At 38.3% G+C, this 24,436-nt stretch overlaps 1 protein-coding gene across 1 annotated transcript in view; it reads right to left on the bottom strand.

The window, feature by feature from the left end:
* The window catches only part of mbp (myelin basic protein), a 91,317-nt gene that overhangs the window by 41,216 nt on the left and 25,665 nt on the right, over positions 1–24,436 (bottom strand). The window contains exon 3 of the mRNA NM_001016592.3: positions 7,164–7,248. Within this exon, the coding sequence (NP_001016592.1) occupies positions 7,164–7,248 (85 nt within the window). The remainder of the gene's footprint in view (positions 1–7,163; positions 7,249–24,436) is intronic.

Raw genomic sequence — 24,436 nt, 5'->3', positions numbered from 1 at the left:
CTGGACTTTATATTCATCTGGAAGCACTGTTGTACTTGTGATTCCTGGGGACTCTTACAACTACTAAATTATCTTCTTTCATGTACTAAATTATCTCTTTTTCAAAGCTGTCCTACATTAGCTGCCATCTCTGTTTTATATAACCTGTTGGATTCCTAAAAATAACATATATTAGAAATACTCTTTCATTGCAAAAAGAAAAAAGCAGAGTCTATGAGAGAGTTGAATGTTTTACTAATGCATGTAAAACTCAATTGATTTTTGGAGCTACACCTAAGAAAAAAATCATAATCACTGACAATTTATCTACTGAACAGTATGGTAATTAAAAATATTATTATATATGGTTTTAATATGAGCTACAATTAGGCAAACAGAAGTATCATGAGTGTCTCTGAGATCTGCTTTTTTTTATTTATCTACAGTGATTCATTCTCTCTTCTGTCTTTCTTTCTCTCCTTCTAACACATATTAAAAAAAGAGAAAACGACAATGATGGAAATCTCATAATCCACGCAATCGTCATAATCATCACAGAGGCTGCTGAGTCTGAGCTAAAAATACAAGCACTGAAAATCTTTTTTATTTGTTAAATCTATGATCTTTTACGTTAAAAACAATTTGAGGTTCTAATTAAGGCCTTCCGAATCAGGTCTGACTAATACCATGCTGCAAAACACAATTTCGTAGGATACAGAAAAGATCTGACTAAAGCAGAACATAAGAATATTGTAAAATGAATTATTAAATTACCAGGTTTGACGGATATACTTAAAAATCTGCCAAAAATCAGATTTCCGCACTGGGGTATGGCAAACACCCATAACTGTATACAAGATTCTGTGGCTAGCGCAAGAAATAAATGTGTTTATAATCATTATTTACAAGTTGCAAAGTTGTTAAGTGGACATTACCACAAATAAAAGATATCTTCCAACTCGAAGAGAGCTATTTTGTGTTTTTCATGTGTCACAGCTCTTGTATTTAACATGTATATTTAGAATATATACTGCCTGATCTATTACAAAAGGTTATGGGCAATTATTTTTTTGACCTACATGGACTGATTGTGCTAATGATATCATACAATAATTAGAAAACTATAATGTAACCAATGCTACATACTCCTCCTTCGAACGAATACCAGGCAGAAATGGAAAAACCGGAAGCTTAGAGGGTAAGTATAACCTGGCATTTAACGTTACCATTATATCTATTTAACTATAATAAAAACGCCCCATATCTGCTTTTCAATTTTCAGCCAATGAGAAGTATAAAAAAGCTAGAACTTTTTTACAATCTGTAGTTAACTGTTAACTGTTAATTTTAAACTGGTTCTCAGGGTCTGACTCTTTAAAGGGGCAATATACCCATGAGTGCAATGAATATGGCTTGTGTGGGACATATATTTTTTTTTATTTTTGAACTAAACAGGGCAAACAGGGAAACTGAAGCTACGCCATGTTTATCAAGTTTATCAGAGGAATACTGTCCCTTTAAAAAAATGTAACATGTTAGGCAAATAATGTTTTAATAGCAATGACATTTAAAATGATTTTAAAACCACTGAAAAGTTGCTAAGAATTCTATGTTCTTTCCCTACACAAAAATAGTTTTTGGGTGTAGGATCCATTTAATTGTAACATAATTTAGAATCTGACTAGTCATTACAAATAATATCAGGAAACAAATAGAAATAGAAGCTTACAATCTAAGAGACAGCCAAGAAATGTATCCATACAGTCTCATGCAAATTACAGGAATAGGTGGTGGTCTCAGCTGTGTCACACAGTTGGAATTTTAAACTATAAATCAAGCAATTTAATTTGCTACACTGTTAGGTTTGCTCTTCACTTTATTTTCAGGGCAAGAAGAGAGCTATGCCACTTGGGAAATGTAGCAGCACCTGACATATTGCTAAAAGGTTGCAGGACTATATAATTTTAATGCATTCCTGCAATAATCAGTGCAGCTAGATATTCATCATGCATTAGTCTAAATCTGGCCATGCATGTTTAAGATCTTCCTATTTAACCATAGAACCAAACAAGCAGATCTGGATTTGGAGGTCAAGCGTTGATGATACGGAGATAAGATTAAAAATGACCTTAATTGGTACTCAGTATCTGTATGGCAAGGTATATTAAATAACTGTACATCAGACTAGCGCAAACTATAAATAAATAAGCGAATAATTTCTTTTGTAGAAATAAACCCTGCATAAGCCAGCTGAATTGTGACCCCTGCTGGGAACCTTTATGGAACAACCTTACAAGAATGCACACAAAATTCATGTTAACTGTGTATATCCAAAAAATATAAAAATGTATCTCAGTGGGAGTGTGACCTTGCTGAATCACCTTGCAAGAATGCAAGATCCTCTTACCACTTGCCTTTCCTGGGAAAAGTGTGTTTCTCAAAACAAATATGACCTCAAAGATGCCCTCACACCCCAGCAGAGTAATTCACAGGATGGGACTTCCAAAGTGTACAGGGAACCCCCATGGAACTGTACATTAGCTTGAACACAAAAACAGTTCCTAATTTTAAAAGTCATGCAAAGTTCTGTGATACAAAACTCTTGTGTTTCGCTTCTGGCTCCTATAAGGTTTAGTAAAATATAGAACTAATATGTTATTCTGCAAAGATATCATTATGTGTATAAACTGTGCATTAATTGCATCTGCGTGCATAATGTTACCAGAAGATGCAATCTGTTGACTATGCTGAAATGAAATAGGTACAAAATCATTACACTATAAATATATGTAGTCCATGAAAAAAAAAATCTGTAAAGTGGTTACTAACATATTCTTTAATTCTGTTACTTCCTAGTTTGTTCCTATAAGCCAGTGATCCCCAACCAGTGGCTCGGGGGGCAACATGTTGCTCACCAACCCCTTGGATGTTGCTTTCAGTGTCCCCAAAACAGGTAGTTATTTTTGAATTCCTGACTTGGTGGCAAGTTTTGGTTGAATAAAAACAAGATTTACTACCAAATAAAGCTTCCTGTGAGCTGATAGTGTGCATAGAGGCTACCTAATAGCCAATCTTAGCAGTTATTTGGCACCTCCATGAATTTTTATGATGCTATTGTTGCTCTCCAAGTCTTTTTACATTCGGCTGTGGCTCACGATTAAGGAAGGCTGGGGACCCCTGCTATAAGCCATTCCTTAATCTAACCTCATACAAGGCAATTCCCTATCTGTTAGCCTATAGATCATGTGTGAATTTGGCAACATATGCTGATGTTCCAACAAATCTCAAGCAGGAGAGAAATGCAAAATGTCGCTTCTGGAATGGCTGTTGACAACCTACATGTCTCAAACACAAAGACCATTATTTTAAGTGAGAAATTAAGATTGCACAGATAGCACACTTCAAAAATGTTATACCAATCAAAAGGGATTCATTTATTGGCGTGACATGCATATCAGATGCCATCCAGCCTTTCACTAACCTAATAAAAAGGAAGATGGATTGACATGTTATTGTTCCCTAAACATGGACTTTCTGAGCTTAACGGACATGTAAACCACACACACAAAAATGTAATCAGTGAATAGCCTCTTTGAAATCTTTCAATACCTGCCACACTGGTTGTCCAGAGGTTAATAGTAAGGCTGCAACATCTCCTTAATCACTTAGATTTGCTTCTCCTCCTGTAACCCACTCAGCCCCCACCTCTTGGGAATTTGCTTTGACTTCTGGCTTGTGGGCATGCTCAGTTGTTCTAAGCTCAGATTACTAAACACGCCCCCCAGTCTAGCAGCCAGTAAAGAGATGGCATTGCTGGTCCCCACAGAAACTCAGCTCTAGCTGTCTGCTTCAATTTTTTTCTCCTGAGCTCAGCTTTACCATTAAAGTACTCAAACAAAGCAGAACTTTTATCAGAGACAGTTGTGCCTGTGTGAGCCTGCATTCTTGGTTAAATGTATGCTGAATAAGGGTGTGTGTGTGTGTGTGTATGCTGTTTGCAGATTTAAATGTATCTTATTATGTATCAGAGGACAAATGGCCACCGGGCGCAAGCTGCTATTTGCTTTAGGAAAATGTGATGGTGCTGGCAAACCGACGGGATATATGCAGTACAAATGATGCCATTTGAGTGGGGGAGACATGCCCAACTGATAAACATTGTAGGCAAATGTAGGCTTTACATGTCCTTTAAAGTGATACTGACACTAAAAAACTACTTTTCAGTAGATTAATATTATAGGTCATATTGATGGTTTTTGGCTGACAGGTTTGCTTTTGTAAGTAATTGTTACTGGAAGTTCATAAACCTGACTGTTCCTACTCAGCCTGCCAGTTAAGTTATAGTTTCCAATGCTAATAGACTCCTGCTGCACAAATATGGCACCCCCCTCATAAAGGATCAGGGAATGTAAAAGCATTGGGCAAATACTTTTAAGGCAAAATTATAAACAGCATGCAAAGACAATGTTATGATAGATGTAACAAAAAAATTTAACTTCTGGTGTCAATATCTCTTTAAAGTTTTTTACCTTTTATAGTAGTCTGCAATTATCCTTTAGGTTAGCGCTTAATTATGAACACTCTGACACAGTGCTTAAAATTCACCTTTTTCCCATTTATTGACATTATACATTAAATTAACCAGCTTGACATGGGATCTCACATAAATTAATCAGCTTCTTATAGATAGCCACATTCATACCATAGGCCAGGTTATCCCCTTTAATCAAAACGCATACACCCAGTTACTGTACTAGGAATCTAGTTTGTTTTACATGCATCCCTTGGTTAAGTAAAGCAGCTGGGTGACATAGATGTGGTGCTCCCAGTGCAATTTCTGTTCTAAAAAAAAAAATACAGTCTTTTGGAGTGGGAAATGATCATCCTGATTATATTATAAATAGATTTATTACTTGCTCTTCCTAATTCGTGATATATGTCATCGAGTGTAGTTGTAGAAATAAACTAGAGAGGTACATTTCCTGAAGAAAATGTGAGTGGTGCTTGCCGTGGCAAAACTCGTGCCCCAATATTACAATGTTTCCTTCAGTTCTCTGTGACAATTGCCCCTGCTGGGGCATTTAACCGCCCACCCCTCAGAAAAGTCATAGCACCCCATTCCCGAATAAGCCACACGGTTTGACACTTCATTCATGGGTCTACGACAAATGGTGGTTAATTGCCCCCTGCTGGGGCAATTAACCTCCAACCCCTAAGAAAAGGCATAGCACCCCATTCCCGAATAAGCCGCACAGTTTGACACCTCATTCATGGGGCTACGACAAACGGTGGTTAATTGCCCCCTGCTGGGGCAATTAACTGCCCACCCCTCAGAAAAGGCATAGCACCCCATTCCCAAATAAGCTGCACAGTTTGACACCTCATTCATGGGTCTACGACAAACGGTGGTTAATTGCCCCCTGCTGGGGCAATTAACCGCCCACTCCTCAGAAAGTCATACCACCCCATTCCCGAAAAAGCCGCAGGGTTTGACACCTCATTCATGGGTCTACGACAAACTAGTTATTTGCCAAAATCCCCATTATAAGTCAATGGGGCAAATTTGGGGACCTCTTTTGCCCTGGGGGTAAAACTTACACCCTTGTGCGGGGTATCTTCTGACACAGGTTGCAAACCTCTTCAAATGTGGTAAATTTCACATTTCTAAAAAATTCCCTCTCTGCGCTACAATCCGTCAAAATTGGCCTCAATGTTAAGTCAATGGGATTTTTGGCCCTGTTAATTGCCCCCTGCGGGGGGCAATTAACCACCCACACCTCAGAAAAGTCATAGCATCCCATTCCCGAATAGGCCGCATGATTTGACACCTCATTCATGGGTCTACGACAAACTAGTTATTTGCCAAAATCCCCATTATAAGTCAATGGGGCAAATTTGGGGACCTCTCTTACCCCGGGGGTAAAACTTATACCCTTGTGCCGGGTATCTTCTGACACAGGTTGCAAACCTCTTCAAATGTGGTAAATTTCATGTTTCGAAAAAATTCCCTCTCTGCGCTACAGTCCGTCAAAGTTGGCCTCAATGTTAAGTCTATGGGATTTTTGGGCCAGTTAATTGCCCCCTGCAGGGGCAATTAACCGCCAACCCCTTAGAAAAGACATAGCACCCCATTCCCGAATAGGCCGCACGATTTGACACCTCACTCATGGGTCTACGACAAACGGTGCGGGACAAGTTCCGTGCCGAACTTTTGTACGGAAGAAGAATAATAATAAGCCTGTGAGATAACAGTAGTGATGCTTTGCTTCGCAAGCACCACTAATAAGGAGCTGATTAATTTATGCATGATCCTGTATCAAGCTGGTTGGTTTAATGTATAATGTATTGTGTGTGATAATTGGGAAAAGGTGAATTTTAAGCACTGTGTGTTCATAAAGAAGCACTAACATAAAGGGTAATTACTTAATATATGATGTTTTATAAGTTGTTTTAGATCTGGGATAAGCTGCTGTTTAGGAACACAATCTAAATCAGTCATTTTTATGTCTGGACAGATGTGTGATCCCTATGAAGTGACATAGAACCACTGGTCAAGTCACTGACCATGGAAAACGTATCTTTATGTGGTGATCTCTAGGATTCATCCATTTATACTATACACCCTGTACTATGGATGTTAATCCTTACTTCTCGAGAATAAGTACAGAAAGCAAACATATTAAAATCTACTGTAGATACGGAAAGGAATTAACATTGCAACACTCACTCCTGTCTACAAATCCAATTAGATTGTAAGGTCTACAGGGCAGGAGCCTCCTTCCTATTGTGTCTCATACCACATGACACTTAATATGTGTATGTATACTTATTCATTGTATTTATTATAATACGTGCCCACCCTGTGTGTACTGTTGTTAAATATAAATACAGTAATAATCCAGTGAACCATAAAACTGAGGTCTACTGTTCCAACATTCATACCCATGCATTCCTTCCTTAAATTGGGCCTCAGAAGCTCTTAACACCAAGGAATGCTATTTATCAAAACCACAGATTTACAGCATGGAAAACTGATTATATGGATTCTAAAACCATTGTGCTTGCCTTTTCAGAAAAATAACAATGCGAAAAGAAAATGTCATAGGTTAAAACAAAATCCGCCTAAGAGAAAATTCACCTCACTGAATTCTGCAAGTTTGTTCTTGTTTACTTGTGATACATACCAAAGACGTCATTATCGTCAGATTCCTGGACTGTTTCCCCTGACTGAATCACTGTTTTCTCTTCTTCCACATTATCTCTGGCATTCTATAACGAAAATAAGTATATTGTTATATTAGCCTTCATGCCAACCCAATATTTCTTCCAAGTAAAGAGAGGGCATGTCCTCAGTAACCTTCTGGGAACATATAAAAGCAGACAAAGAATAGAAATGAATATTAAGACTGTCCTTTTCCTTGCATTAATGGACAAAATAAATGTAATCATAGATATGTTGTGAAATAACTATATTGATTTTGTTATAATAGGCAAACACAATGCATAATATATATTTTCATACTGTCTGGCATTAGTTTTTACTTTGTATAAAATGTCAGTCCCTGTTTTGCAGAGTTTTATCATTTATGTTCCATCACCCCTGTAACTTGTCTCTTATTGGATAAAAATAAATAAATAAATAACCCCAAGGACACAGTAACCTGCACAATTTTTTAAAATATAGAATACTCATTTGCATGCAAGCAGCAATGCCATCCCTTGGACAAACCTTCTAGTTCCTTGTGCTTTAATATCATCAATTTATTCACCTGTCATGGATGTATCTCCCTGAGACCCTTAATTCTTCTACTATGTATTGTTAGTTAATTTTTGTTCCGATGTGATACCATTAGCTAAGAGACAAGCTCAAGTGCTTAGGCCCATAAGATCTTATCTGGCATTATTTAGCGATTAGAAGGCCAAGAAAAGTGTTGGAAGCTTAAGAAGCGTAAGATAAAAAATGAAAACAAGGTTTCGTACCATATTTGTTGCGTGTTTGGTAGGTTAATGAGGCGACGGATATCAGCAAAAACTTTGGATATCGGCTTTCTCATTGATCAGCCAGGATGAAAAATTTTGATTATCTTTTTTATCTCATTATTTTTTACATATCACTTGATATGTTTTTTTCTGCCAATGGAGAAGATGCCAAAGCTCTAAATGCACTAGAAGCAGTAACTTCTTGCCAATTTACAACAGGGGTAACAAAACAGTATAAATAGATTAAAAGATAGCAAGGAAAAACACATTAATAATAAAATTGTGTGTAATAATGATGGGGGGGGGGGGGGGTTGAAAGACATTTACCATGCAGATGCACTTTAAACGCCATGCAGAGCAGTTATAACATTTCACAGCCCCAGTAGGCATGACTTCATTTGTACATACAGAACAGTGACTTCTCCTACTAATGACTATACCATTTGGCTCAACACTGTCTGTCCTGATTCTCTGGGATTAAGCAAAAGTACCCTTGCAGTACTAAGGGATACCAGACACATTAAGTTTGACTTTTGCATACTAAATATTCTGAGAATCCACCACAAATAAGAGTGGGCATATGGATATGAGATGTCCTTATGATGCTTAGGTTTCCCTGTTCAGTGCCTAGGGAAGCTGGATTTTAGGGATATTCTCTTTGGCTGATAAGTAAAGGCAAATGGTACAAACAGCTATGTTACACATTGCAAATGGATATTTGCACATGTAGGTAAGAGGAAGGAAGAAAAGAGTTCAAAGGATTTTAAAACTTATCTATGTATTGTACAATATACCAAGGGACTGTTATATGATGAGTTATATGATGCATTTAACAACCCTGCTTCCAACCCTCATCTTTAAACTTGGGCCATATGAAATATGTTATAGAGGGCTGTGAAGGTGTAATGCAGAGCTCTAATTTAGTTTTAGTAATTAAGTGCAGCCCAAATTGCTACTCACATATAAATTTGGACCCAAGGGCTCTCACAAACTGGATCCATTAGCTTTTTTGTAAGCTCTAGTTATGGAAAATGGGTGTTACACACTGGTGCAAGAGCTACAATGTCCTGGGCAAGTATCTTGAAATGCTTCCAACTCTGCTTATTGGAGATAAGAGGCAAGGCGAAAAAATATATGTGCAAGGTGTGAACTCAGGTATGTTATCGCAAGTGACTAGTAATAAATCACTGTTTCTTTTGTGACTGAGCTTAGTAATGCTGAATAATCAGAGCAGCCAGTGTTTGTCTAACTATGACTGAATGTAATGGTAGTAAAGTGTCTTGAAACCTACTAACCTAAAACCTACTACCCTTAAATGCCCCAAACTGCTTTTCACCTCTTACTTTCTGACATAATAAAACTAAAGGCAATCATTGCAATGTTACTGATAAAATCCATTCTGTCATTGCAGAATTTAAGTTGTTTTTTTTTTATTATTAGCATGTGTCTTGTTTGTGGGTATATTTTTCTAAACAAACCATGCAAGCATTTGTGCACAGGAAAAATATGTAAGTCCAGTTACCACAAGGAGGAGCTGCTTTCCCTCGGCAAGTGCCGATAATTATCCTAGTTACACACTGGCTGTCCCAGAACACGTGTAACTTATCCTGCATATACACATGAAGAGCTGTACATTTCCTGCCCAGAAAGAAAGCAACACATCTTATGAGTATTAGCTCTAGCTGTTTTTAATATACACTAACTCACACCATATACAGCAACCTAATACCGCATTCACAAAATGAAAAATTGGCAAACAAAAAAGTAAATGCAAAAAAAAAAAAAAAAGTTTATTCTTTTTTATCTCCTGGTATCTCCTGCGGCCCCCCCTTGTGTGCCCCCCCCCCCCATCTGTCTGGCTTCTGTGCCTGCTTAGTATTGTGTAAGCAGTACTAAGATTTGCTGCCTCCCTCCCTGCACTGTTCACACATTAGACTCAGGCTGTAAGCCCCTATATTGTTCCCATCTGTAAGACCTGTAAGCCCCATGCATTGTTTACACCTATAAAACCTCAGATTGTATGCATATGCATTGTTTACTAGTCCACACCTCAGTGAGACTGTAGGAGCAGTGTCAGCATTGTGTGACTGTATGGACTGCAGTACAAATTGTTCATCTTGTAATGGTCATGATCAATTAAGTGCATAGACATAACAGCTTTTCTTGTCTCCTTCCCTACTCTGCCTGCCCTGCTATACATTGCCTGTGTGTGCCATACTCTGCCTGCCCTACCTTGCCTGTGTGTGCCATACTCTGCCTGCCCTATGCTGCCTGTGCGTGCCATACACTGTCTGCCCTATGCTGTCTGTGTGAGCCATACCCTGCTTGCCCTATGCTGTTTGTGTGCTATATTTTGCCTGTCCTATGCTGCCTGTGGGGGGGCGGGGGTAAAACTGGCAGGAAGTGCTCTGGGGGTTTGTTAGCATTTAGAAATAGTTGTTAGGGGAGTAGCAAAAGAGTAGGAGACAGCACAACCACAACCATTGGTCTGCACTTCAAAATGCAAGTATGAACTGTTAGCCCCAAAAGGGAATAAAAGAATGCTAATGTGCCTTTTCTGATGCTTGTATTTAGCCTAACATCATCACAGAAGTAAAGTATTAAATTAGTGCAAGGATTATCTTTTAAATTTTAAGAGCTGTTTGTGGATTTTTGCAGAAATAAAATGACCAAGATATTTGGAGCATTTTTGCAATAAAACGGATGTCAGGCCAGGTGAAATACATCTATATTGTATAGACAAATATTAGGCAATACTGGGTAATATTTGGGGCATAAACACCAAACAGGAACAATACCCAAAGTAGGGGTACATTGATATAATCCATTGTGTAGCAGGATTTTTCTGTATGTTGTACCATCTTATAACAAGAAGCCTCTGAAACTTCTCTAATTATAAGTAGTGGGTAATCAAATAACCTACATTAATTAACATTACTATTAGCACTGCTGGGTTCCTGTGGACATTCTGGGTTTGATTATGACTAGTACACTGCATACATTTTGTATGTTTCCATGTGTATGTATGGATTTCCTTTTGGTTCTCTGCCTTTCTAACACAATCCGAAAACATTCTTATATGTTATTTAGCTAAAAGCTCACAATCGTTTTGTCCACCTGTCTGCCCAAATGTGATATTCACTGTTTTCACACTTTAAATACAGTTTAGATGAAAATATACAGTATATTTTAAACATTGCCTCCGGGGCAATGTGCCTGTCTGCAGCCCCAAGGTCTTTTCTTGGTGGCCAATGCTAAGAATTGTTGCAGATGGTTTACTTTTTATGAGTTAAAGGGCACCTATCACCCCTATATTTTTCCCCCACCAGAGGTGCGGGCTAATAGAGCCTGCACTCCGGTTGGGGGAAACAATAGTTTTTAAAAAAAAACTCCCCCTGCCAATGCTGGGCTACATGCACCGGGAGTGCCCTCCTATATCACACACAGGCGCATAGATACAAACAAAAAAAACCAAAGAAACTATTGCTTCCTCTATCTGGAGTGCAGGCTCTATTAAGCTGGTCATACACGCACCGATAATATTGATATTCGGTGCGTGTATGGCAACTCAGCGAGGTGACTGATATCACAGAAGGCTGCAGATATCGGTCGACTCGCCGATCCGGCGGTTAAAAGACTTTGATTGGGCGCCATTGAAGACGCCCGAGCAAAATCTACCTTCAGGGTTGAATCGGCAGAAGGAGGTAGAAATCCTATTGTTTCTACCTCCATATCTGACGATTCATCTGTGATCATAGTGGAGGGTTGGAACGATCTTTAAAGATCGAAAATTGCCACGTGTGTGGCCACCTTAAGCCCAAACCTCTGGTGGGGGAAACAATATAGGAGTGTTAGGTGCCCTTTAAATATAAGAATAGCTTCATCATTAGTCTACCAACAACCAGCTCAACACTAAAGCATCTCAAGTTCTGTATTTTAAATGTCTAATAGTATGAATAAGAGCATAACCAAACCTTCATTGATTAACAGGAGGAAGACAATCAACTCACTTAAAAACTCATTCATTTTTAAGTACAGGTACTGAACTTATTATTCAGAATGCTCGAGACATAGGGCTTTTTGGAGAAGGGATTTTTCTGTAATTTGGATCTCTGTACCTTAAGTGTACTAAAAAATAATTTTAACATTAATTAAATCCAATAGGGTTGTTTTGCCTCTAATAAGGATTAAAGATATGTTAGTTTGGATTAAGTAGAAGAGAAAAAGGAAAACATTTTTGAAAATTACAATTGTTTGCTTGTAATGAATGTCAATGGGAGATGGCCTTTCCCTAATTCAGAGGTTTCTGGATAACGGATCCCATACCTGCACTTGTAAATATTGCAAACAAGAAAAAAAACCTGCAAAACTAAATTCACACTTCTTTGCCAGGGAATATACTCCTTAAAAATACATACTCAAATTCTTATTTTAATTAGCTTTGTAGATAAGCACAATTAACATTCTGTTCCTCTTGACACCATGGTGGTTTCCTTTGATGAAGAGTGGTAGAGTAGATGTACAAGATTGATTTTTAGAACTATATCCCCACTGTTTAATGGTTTTGTTGCAGAACGGCAATGCGCTGCAGGGGCTGCAATAATATTAATAAATTATATAAAACTTTCCTCATACAGCTTGGGGAATGCGCTTGAGTCTACACAGTAAGATTTATGTCTGGGTTCAGATAAGAATATTTTATATAATATGGTAAAATGCTGAAAACTAAAAGCAACTGAAAAGGGGAGTACCCCACAATTATTTACTGATAATTTAGGGATCAAGTATGCTATCCAGTTAATAGAATGTAGCACTTGTCAAATGCAGCTTAACTAGTACAAAATAAAAGCCATTTAAATTGCACAAGTATATGAGCCCTTAAAGGACAAGGAAAGGCAAAGTCACTTGGGGGTGCCAAAATGTTAGGCACCCACAAGTGACTTTAATCGCTTACCTTGTACCCCGGGCTGGTGCCCCTGTTAGGAAAAAACAGCACCAGCCCGGGGTACCTGGAGCGATATGTGCTTCCTCCTTCCTGCTTCGTTAAACTGGGACTATGAGGTAGGCGCATGCGCAGTAGAGTGAAAAGACGACTTCTCTGTTAAAGTTTGGCTTTTCACTCTACTGTGCATGCGCGCGCGGCGATACAGGAAGGAGGAAGCGCTGCAGGTACCCCGGGCTGGTGCTGTTCTCTCCCAACAGGGGCACCAGCCCGGCGTTAAAGGTAGGTGATTTAAGTCACTTGGGGGTGCCTAACATTTTGGCACCCCCAAGTGACTTTGCCTTTCCATGTCCTTTAAGGCTACTGGCAAACGGGGAGATTAGTTAACCGTGATAAATCTTCATCAACGTTGCCTCACAAGGAAACTTCGTCAATTTCAGAAACTGAAGCACTGCGTATGTATTCCCACCAGCGATTTACTTTACTGGCAAGAAAGCATTGTGAGAAGAATAGTCACCCATGGAAGCAAAGATTTATCACAGGCGACTAATGTCAGTATGTGCCAGTAACATTGCCCACTGCAAGACTACAGGTTGTCTCTCTCTTGACAATATATTGGAAAATACAATAGAATCCTTCAGTCTCCCCCCTAAGGGTATTGGCACACGGGGGGGATTATTTTATTGCGACAGATCTTCTCTAACACGGGCAACTAATGTCCCTGAAACTTTTTCCCACCGGCAATAATGTAAATCACTAGTTGGAAAACACAGCAGCACTTTGTATTTTCAAATTTGCCCGAAGTTTCCATACGAGGCAACTTTTAGAAAAATGAAGCACCAGATTTGTTTTCCCACCAGTGATTTACAATATTGCCAATGGGAAAGCATATAGTCACCAGTGACAGAGAAAGTTATTGTGGGTGATGCCACACAAGGGCTGATCTTGGCCTGCGGAAAACGCGGGGGCAAAAACCAGCCCCTGGCATCAGCCTGCACCTGGAACCATGGCGTTGGCCCAGGTGCAGGTAAAGTCCCTAACTATGATTTCTCAAAATCTGAAATGTGGGGTTGACAAGATTACTACAACTTGTTTTTATGTGTTACTCACAGTTAATGCTTTTTTCTTCTCAACCAATTACTAAAGGTATTAAACAGAAAATCTGACACATTATAGATTCCTTTTTTTCCTTAGTCTGAAGAGATGATCAGTTCAAGTGTAAATCATTTGTAAAGACAAGCAAGCATTTCTCCATTCCTTCCGCTCATTTACCCTATCAATAATTAAACCCAATTGTGCAGCTGATGACAATGTACAGAAACAAAGTGAATGAAAGCCCAATTTACAGAAAGGACTGACAGAGCAGCACTGTTTTACTTCAGTCATCATATGTATCTTCCATACAGATTTATCCACTTTATTTAATTGAATGGCAGTATTGCTTTATGTGCTCTGAATTCAAAACTGGATCTCCAATTGAAGATTCAGCATCAGCTACCTGTGACCTTGGAAATACCCTTCTATATTGCCATGTCCAGCCTATTAAGTAGAAGTAGTCTTGTTTTTCATGGGGATTTGTAAGTACCACATAAAACTGGTTTGTTTTTATGGGTCAAAACGCTAGCATACAATGCCACTGACACAGCAGATACAAATATCCACACGTAGAAGAAGCCATGAAACATTTAGTGCAATAAGTGCTAGGAATTATATCTTACTTTAACTACTTGACTGAAGCCAGGTTATGTTGTGTCCTCCTGTTTATGATGACAGCAACATACTGTATATAAGGTATTAAGAAAACTTAAGTAAAGGGAAATAATACCCCTAGTTATTGCAGGTCTCTATAAAAATATCAATAGTAACATAAAACAGCCCAAATGTAAATGTTATGTTTTATATAAATAATGCCATTGCATAACAATTTTATTATTAACTTTTTAGAAGTATGTGCCACTGAATAGTCCCATATTCAAAGACTGCCATTTAAAGTACTAAGTCCACCCTCTGGCTTGTTTGAAGCAATGCGCTCACACATAAACAAAGGGTAAACACTCTTGCTATGGTATATAAGTCAATAAATGAACAGAGCACACATAATCTCATATTCAAACTCGGCTATTTAAAGTACTAATTTTTACAAATATAAATAAGTGCAATTTTCAGTGTATGCTCCTCACAGATGTCGTGTCCCAGGTCAAATACAGTTCAATACACTTTGGAGTATTTTATTGAACTGAATTTAAAGTACTAAGTCCACCCTATGGCTTGAATGAGGCACTGCGCTCACACATAAACAAAGGGCAAACATTCTTGCTAGGGTATATAAGCCAATAAATGGACAGAGAACACGTAATTATCACAGATTGGACAGGTTATTTAATAGGTCACTTATTATAATATAAATCATCTCTTCAAAAATTATTATTTAAAGGAGTCATTTTGGCATTTTACTGCCAACAGATTTGCCACATTAGTCTCACCTAGAACAATATATTTATTCTGCAGAAAGCATTACCATACAGTAAAGAGCCCTAGAAGCTTCCTCCGTTTGCTTAAGACAGCAGCTGCCATTTAAAACAACTTCCTGTTTGCAGTTCTAGCCGTTATAGCTCAGAGCACGCATAGGGAGTGGGGAAGGAGTTCTTAGTATTCTTATGGGAGGGGGGAGCAGGGGAGGGGAGAGAGGAGAGAACTGAACAGACTCTGGGAATTAAGATCTCAGTGCAGCTTTTCTGTGAGTGTTTATGGCTGTATTTACATAGACCTTTCTTATGGGAGGGGGGAGCAGGAGAGGGGAGAGCTGCACAGACTCTGGCACAAGAATTAAGGAGACAAGGAAGGAGACAAGAACTCATGTGTTTTCTTTTGACAGAGGCAGCGTTTCTGTGAGTGCTTATGGCTGTATTTACATAGACCTTTCTGATAAAGCTTGCTTAGTTTTTACCTTTCTTTCTCCTTTAAGTAATTGTTCTGAAGGTATAGTGTTCCTCCAATCTGAATGATACAATTATTAGGTGTTTGACTGTCTTACTCTAAATGGTGTGGTGATAACAAAAATTGGCAAGTACCCATGTATACCCCTTTATTACGGGACATGTACTTGTATATTTTGTGATATCATAAAATATATCTGTGCCCAGTATATAGATTTTGAGATGGATCTATCTACATTGGATTTATCCCCACTGAACTTGAGGTATTAGAGGCTACACCTATTTCAAGCTGTCATGGAGCAATCTGGGACAGTACCATGGATATACAACACTTAAAAGTCACCAAACTCACACATTCTGAGGCTGGGGGCTTGAAGGATGTAGTTGATTTCTGCACAAGTCCTTTATGTGTACAGTAAATAGGTATTATTTTACACTTTCTGACAGCCAAGAATGTAGCAATATTACACCAACTGAATTTAGTGGTAAATTTTACATAATCAATCTTTACAGGCATACGGAAAACATTTCAGAGAAACCAAAATAAATACCTCTGATCTATCCTACTTCTGTTCAGCTTGTCTCATGTAATAAGCCAATTATCCACTAAACATGTTCTACAATTTAAAAATCCAAATTCTAAACTAAAAATACACACAGAATAAAAAAAGTTAAAAACAACTGCAAGAGAATACCAATGTTTACATCATATGTTAATGATAACTACCTCTTTAAATAGTTAAGAATAATTGGACATAATAATAACGCATTATGAACACTTAATGCTTTATGGAATTAAATGTCAAGCAGTAATTAAGTTTTATCACAACATATATTTAAAAAGTGAAACAAAGTCTAGCTGATTCATGCTGACAGAGTACAATATGAAATGTGTCACATATAAATTAATCTAGCAGCTGCAACAAATGCACAAAACAGTGCAGACATACTAAAGACGACAAACAGATTCAGTAACTTAACAGTAACTAGTAGATACAGTTTATAGAACACTAGAAACAAAACTGATATTTTTCGACCTATCACATGCAAAAGTTAAAGGTCAGAAAGAACATATAGGTTAATTTGCTATAACGGCATGGGGTAGCTCACAAAGACTAGGATAACAAAACCTATGTTTTATTAGGAGGCTCTGAGAAGCAAATCTTTGTTGTCTTCACTTATAATAATAATAATTAAAAGCAAATTTTTTAAACAGTAGGGACTAAAATCACCCAACTCTATTCCACAGTATCTCTCCAGAATAAGAAATAGTAGACAAGTCAAATAGTAAACATTAATGTTGACATGGAAGGCAACATAGGAGCCACTGGGAAAATATTATTTTATACATTATTATACATTTCATCTTATGGAAATAAGTAATTTTCTAAATATAATTAATTTAAAATTGTGTACAGCTTGTAAAATAAAGAAATTACTCTTATGTCCAATACATAAAGATTATATTACCTTTTCATTTTTCACTTTAATATTTTAAGTCAGCTAATCCCTGCTAAGTATGTCTTGTTCTTTTCAATATACCTACAGAAGACTGTGGGAAACTGCTTGTTTATAGAGAGCTACCAACAGAAGTTAATGAGGCCCCTGCATTCAGACTAGCCTCCTCCACTCTAGCCCTCTCCTTCTCTGACTTGACAGGAAGGCAAAAAAAAGCTGTAGGGTACCTTTAAGCCATAGGGTGTGATCCTTTGTACACAATCACAGACTCCAATCTGCTGTAATGCAATAAACTAACATATTATGAATAAGATAGAACACTCTGAAGACTGTTTGGAATACCCAAAAGGAACATACTGGTATGACTATAAAGCTGAATACAAGTCAAAATGTGCAGGTAAGTTGAATTTATTTATTCATTTTTGGAAACATTACCTTTCCTCTTATGTGCTTCCTCATAGAGCCATGGCAATTGCTTAGGTACACCAAACCAGCCTTAGTCCAGCATAGCACTTATGATGCACAGTGTCTGTCCGTTAATTTAGGATGGCCCATACAAATCTCCCAAAGAAGCCCAAAGATAGACAAAGGGAGATTTGCTGACTGATGAGACCAGCAGTTGGTTATGTAGGCCTAAATTAAAAAATATGATCTACAAAAATGTCCACTACCAAAACTCCATCCAGTCTTAAGGACATAAAAAGGAGAGTAGGGAGTAGTTGCCATTTCTACCTACCTAATCTCCTGTCCATATGCCTATGGTGGGCATAAGCATTTGTGAATTGCTGACATGGGTGACTAAAAATTGGAGTTTGTTTAATTAAAGATGTTTGGGACTGCAAGGTCATTTCTGACATTCTTGAATAGATACTGTAGATCAGCGGTTCTCAACCTGTGGGTTGGGACCCCTTTGGGGGTCGAACGACCCTTTCACAGGGGTCGCCTAAGACCATCGGAGAACCACTGCTGTAGATTTTATAGTTATAAAATTGTTTGAAATGAAAGCAATGCATAGTCTTCAAGTTTACTCAGAAAATACTAGAACATACACTCAGGGGCATAAGAAGTCATTACTGGATCCCAATGTAAAATCTTGAATATTTTTATAAAACAGACTCTAGAGATGTTGTTCTACTTTGACACATATATTTAAATTTCTTATCAGACAGGACTCCCACTGACCCATGAATTTGCTCTTATTTACAGTCTCTCAGCTGATGCTGAACTACAATTCCAGTCTCATATAACAGCAAGAGGAGGAAATATCATATACCAATATCAGTGCTCTTTTTAATGTTCCCTCTCTATTTTGTCAATGATATATTAAAATATGGACAGAGGACATACAGTTAGAGAATGTAATGATACATTTTCTAAAATGGAAACACAGCTGCAGTTAATAGCTGTTTGCTAAACAGAAGTTCCACTATTTAAAAACAAAACTTGAGCTTACATATACACATCCTACTTTATTTTCAACTTAGGCTATTTTAAATCATTACAACATTTGTTGACAGATTACAGTAAGGATTTAATTTCATGAATAAAATTTTGCAGCCCTTAAAATAGGTTCTAGAATAAAAATGATGTACACCATCAGCTGGAGTCAGGTTTTTTATACAAGTTACAATATAACTTGTGGATTTTGAATAGAACAATGATTATATCTGGATGCTCTCCAAAAGCTAAGTAAACTACCATTGTAGCATAAAAAGATCATTGCCGTGTGTAGGACGGGGTATACTAAAAACGATCACCGAAACGTATGCATTTCTACATACCCATAACCGTGTGCTGCAATACTCCGGTGCGCAACTGAGTAGCGCGCACGTGATCACCGCACTGACAGTCGCGCACCTCTACAAAGCGCATCGCATCAGATGATACAATGTGAGCCGTCGGGTGGGGTCCTGGCAAGTAATTATTTTATGTATGGGGGGTGTTCTAGTGAGGATGGGGTGTTATTTATGGCAAGATGGGTATGGGGGGGTATATTTGAAGGGATGGGGGTGTTTGGATGTGGGGGGGGTTGGGATGGGTGTTGGTGGGGTGTGTGCGGAGGGGGTTGGTGGTTGGGGGATTCGGATGGGGGTGTTTGGTGGGTGGGGGATGTGCGGATGGTGGTGTTGGGTGGTGGGGTATTGTGGGGTGTTTGGTGGGGTGGGGGTGTGCGATGGGCGTGTTGGGTGGGGGGGTGCCGATTTTTGGTGGTGGACGGGTCGATGGGTGGGGGTGCTCGGATGGGGGTTGTGCGGTGGTGTGGTTTTGGGTGGGGTGCGGTGGGGGTTTGGGTGGTCACCTATCATGCATAAAAAAAATACCGTCAATACCGTGATCGATATAATTGAAAAATCCTGATATAAGATTTGTATACGCCAGACTATTGCCGTGACACTGAAACCTAGACAAATAACATGCAGTTCTAGTGAGAGACTGCTTAGTACTTTCTAACATTGCAACTTATTTTGTATTAAAAATATTTATGTTTCTCTCCTTTTAATGTTCATTTTGCAGTGATACTGAAATGTGAGAACATGGGTCCTAAAACAGACTAAGTTGCAAACATCCATATCTCTATTATGTACTGGTTTAGAGCTTTAAAGCATTTTGTCAGCCTGAGGTTACTTGCACACCAGAATCAACCTTTCATTGGCTTCTATATTTGACTTTCATTTGACTGGTACATTTTCAAACAACAATTGGAGGAGGAGGGTGATTTATTAGTATTAAAGTGATACTGACACTAAAAAACTACTTTTCAAAATATGAATGTACATAAAAAGTTCCCTATAGGTCGTGTTGATCATTTCTCACTGATAGGGCTGCTTTTGTAAGTAATTGTTGCTTGAAGTCCCTAAACCTGACTGTTTTGCCGACCTGACTGTCCCTTCTCAGCCTGTCAGTTACAGCTTCTAATGCTAACGGCCTACTGCTGCACAAATATGGCAGCCCCCTCATAGAGGAACATGGTGGATCAGATAAATAATGTAAAAGCACTGGGCAAATATTTTAAAGGCAAAATTATAAGTGGCTTACAAAGACAATGTTTTGATAGATGTAGAACATGTATAATTTCTGGTGTCAGTATCCCTTTAAAGGAGAAGGAAATGTAAAAAATCTTGTGTTTCTCCTGTTAGGAGAAAACCGCACCAGCTCGGGGTAGCTACAGCGAGTGTTTCCTCTTCCTTTTGTCTTCTGAATCCTTGGGCCAGTGCATGTAGTACCTGAGCACACACCCTAACAGAATTGTTGGGACCTCAAAATATGAGCTAATGAGTAACTGGGTCTGTTGCCCTTTTATCCCCTGCTGGGACCCTTCCTCATTACCGTATGCATGAGGAGGGAGTGCCCAGGAACTTGCCCCTTGGGACCCTCTGTAGACAGCTTGCATTTCTCAGGCCAGTTGCTGTCATATAATATTGGCACTTGCCAGTACCCAATATTATTATGAAAATATGGGCTTGCTATAAACCCATATGTGGGCGATCATAATGATACCTAACATGAGGGGTGTCTCATGTCCCAGTCCCCCAAAACTATCCCTCCTAACTGGTGGGTATAGGCTGTCCCTGTTTGGTATCATTAGGAAGCATGGGACCTCCTCATAACCAATATGTGATTTATGAGGATGTGAACCCTAAAGCAAAGGAGATATGGACCCCTTTCTATAATCCATATTTTCTCATGGCTGTTCCCTCCTGCTGTTCTTAGGTCCACAATTGCCTATCTTTGATCAAAAGATCAAAGAACCAAAGGCCTCAGCTTCCCTGCCCCAGATGATAGGCTCCGAATTGTTCGATAACCCAGGTGAATTTGTCACCTTCCACTGTCCCTTGTTGCATATTGAATTAAGGGTCTCTGTGTGAGCCTGCGACCAGATGTTGGTAATGTTTAACCCTTTACAATGCCAGGGCAATATTGCCCGGGCATGACAGCCACCAACAGGGCTATGAGGTTCAAAGATATCTTTTTTACGACAGCATCATGACCTCATCACAACCCACCGCACATGACATCATCATGACCACACCGAGCCTAGTCCACAAACAAGAGGAGAATGCTACCAGACAAAAAAAGTTTAGCTGCAAAAATATTCAAAAACCTATGTATAACCTAAGGATCAAATTAGTAATATTGGTCAAAGTTTAGTAATTCCACCAATTAAAAAAAGTAAAATCAGAAAAAAAATCATGGATTTTTTGGATTTCTCACTTAGTCCTGTTTTATAAAGTAATGGGAAATTCTGTACCACCAAAATATCACTGAATATTACCAAACTTATACCCTGCATAACTACTCAGACCTTATTTTAGGCATTATCCCTCTAACTTTGCAAGAAACATTTTAAAGCTTTATGAATAGGGGCATCCAATATCAACATAAACCAGAAATATGTACTGTAGTGTTAATTGCTGCCCTGACTCTTAATAGAAGGCCCTATATATATATATATATATATATATATATATATATATATATATATATATATATATATATATATATTTAATATAATTCCTCTACATTCTGTGCTTCTTCACCTCACTTCCTACGCTGAGCTTTATCTTTGAACAAAGCAGTACATAAATGAATACTAAATTCCTGCCTGAGGTCTCTATAAAAATCTTAGCCCTGCTTTCACAATTTTACTGTTGCTGCTGTTGTTTATATTTTGAGCCAAGGCCTTTTAGCAAAATCAAATTACACCAGCCGAAATCAGCTATGATTATTGTCAGAAAAACATTAAGCCTACTAGACAGACTGGGTCACCTGCCTCAATATTAGTATACCTCAAAGGTGACACAAAGCAGCAGTGTATCTTCAAGTTTAATTACTCCAGAACATCACAGCTTTTCTTTCATATACTTCAGAACATGAGTCTTAGGCTGATGCCAGACGAGGCGTTTTTACGCTGCGTATTTTCTAATTCTCTCGACGGTTGAAAAACGCACGATATCATCATCCATAGAAATAACTTAAACAGTCTTGATGGAAAACACACTATGCGTAAATACGCTAGAAAACGCGTTACCATGGACTTTTCATGCGTTTGCCGAAATATGCCGTTATTTGCACAGCAACCTATTCCTATGTATACGCCGCGTTTTTACTATTTCGCACTAATAGCACCATGGGAAACGGGATTTGCTACGTCACCAGTACTAGGCTGAAAAACGCCATAGTCAGGGGCTGTGTGGGTTGTGCGGCGTTTTTAGGCGGAGAAAATACGCAGCGTAAAAACGCCACGTCTGGCATCAGCCTTAGCAGAACACCAACAACAGGTGTCCCGCACCCATACAAAGGAACACCCTAAGTACTCCCAAGGAACATTAGTTTGCTGTGGCAAAGTTTTAGTGTATCTTAAATCTCACAGAGGAATTCCTTTTCACTCCAACTCAAATGTCTTTGTTTTCCAACAGGCTTTTCCAGATCTCCTCTCAGGCACAAGGAAAATACAGCTAAGATAGCTGACTCACCCATGTTTACTGGGAAGCAATCATCAAGCACCTGTTATTCTAGGACTCCCCACCCCAGAATCAGCACAATACTCGCCAGACCAAGTATGGAATTTGGAGGACTAGACTAGTTACCCAATGGTTTTCCAACTAGATACTTAAAAGTAGAACTAAGATCCTGCTGTTTTCCATTTCTTTTACTACAGCAACTAAATTATATGATTGCATTCAGCTAAACTTGAAGCTTTCATTTTTGTGTGACCTGTACTTTAGTAACAGATCCAATAATAATTATAATCAAAGGCATAATAATCATTATATAATCATTCTGTCACTGATACAAGGGAATGACTATGCTATAAATGTTTTAATGTATTTCCTTGAACACTATTAATATATGTATAAAACACAAGGGCCATCAATATAATGTAAAACAATATCCTTATAAAAAGAGCCTAGTGATGTCATCAGTAATACAATCAGTGCTTTCTGATGTCATTTGAGTCAAACTAAAACTCTTCCTCAAACCTTTTGGGCACCAGCTGTGCTCTGCTTTTCCTCAGGGACAAACCTGCACCCAGGAAAGTTGGCCTTACAGTTAAGGGTAGTGTTCCTCTTAGCTTGTGTGTGTGTGTGTGTGTATATACACACACACACACACACACACACACATGTATATAGCCACTTGATTATATAACTTGGCTTCCATCCCACTCCCTGAGATGTCATTGCTGTGCCATACATGCAATGTCAATATAAATATTAAAACTGTTTCACCTAATTATCTTGTGTGGTGTTTGCAAGTTCCCCTAAAAAATTAGGGTGCATTAAAAACAAATGGACAAAGAGCAGAAAAAAAGAAACAAAAAGAGGCGACAGTACAGAATCAGTTACCAAAGACAAGAAAAGACCACCAGGCTTGGTCACTATAAAAGGGGGGAAAGCGAATGAGTATTTTACAAAAGGGGGTACATTTTTCACTATATAAGTGGTGCTTAATGATGTCATCATTTAGCTTAGTCATGTAACTTGTGTCATCTGACTTACCAAACTCTGTGACTTATAATATCCTTATATTTACAATAGAGGGTACATTATTCACTATATACCCTTCACCCCTTGCCAGTTGCCAGTAAGCCCTTGGAGTATTATTGCAAAAAATCTGAAATGACAGTTATACATAAACATGAGAAAGGCTCGGGTACCGATTTGTTTTTTTTTCCAATGCCCTTGATACTAAATAATAAAAGATTGGTTCCACGCACTACAAACCGATATCCTAAATAACAGCAGTACCTGGGGTACTTAATATATTGAAAAACAGTGACCTGTTAAAGGTTACCAAAGGCAGAAGAATAAAGTAAAAAAAATATTAGTAAGCTGCTGTTTATCTTCTCAGCAAACATGATAGTGTGATGCTGTTGTTGTGAGGTATAAATGCCCCTAGTTGCAGTCTATGGACTTTAAACTAAAGAGTAATTTCTTAAGGATATCAGGAATATTTTCAGCCACCATTTGCAAATTTTCAATCATTTTGCAGCAAATAGTACTATAAAAAAAAGAAAATACTGTAAATAAGCATATTGCTATCAGTAACAACATATTGCTACAAACAGTGGTCTGGAGGCAGGGGACATAGTAGACTATGAAGTGAGCTACGAGTCATTCCTACAAATCAATCTGCAAGT

The sequence above is a fragment of the Xenopus tropicalis genome, chromosome 6 (genome assembly GCF_000004195.4).
Source record: "Xenopus tropicalis strain Nigerian chromosome 6, UCB_Xtro_10.0, whole genome shotgun sequence".
Classification (NCBI taxonomy): Eukaryota; Metazoa; Chordata; class Amphibia; order Anura; family Pipidae; genus Xenopus; species Xenopus tropicalis.
The sequence above is the reverse complement of the archived record's forward strand: the minus strand, read 5'-3'. Positions and strand labels throughout refer to the sequence as shown.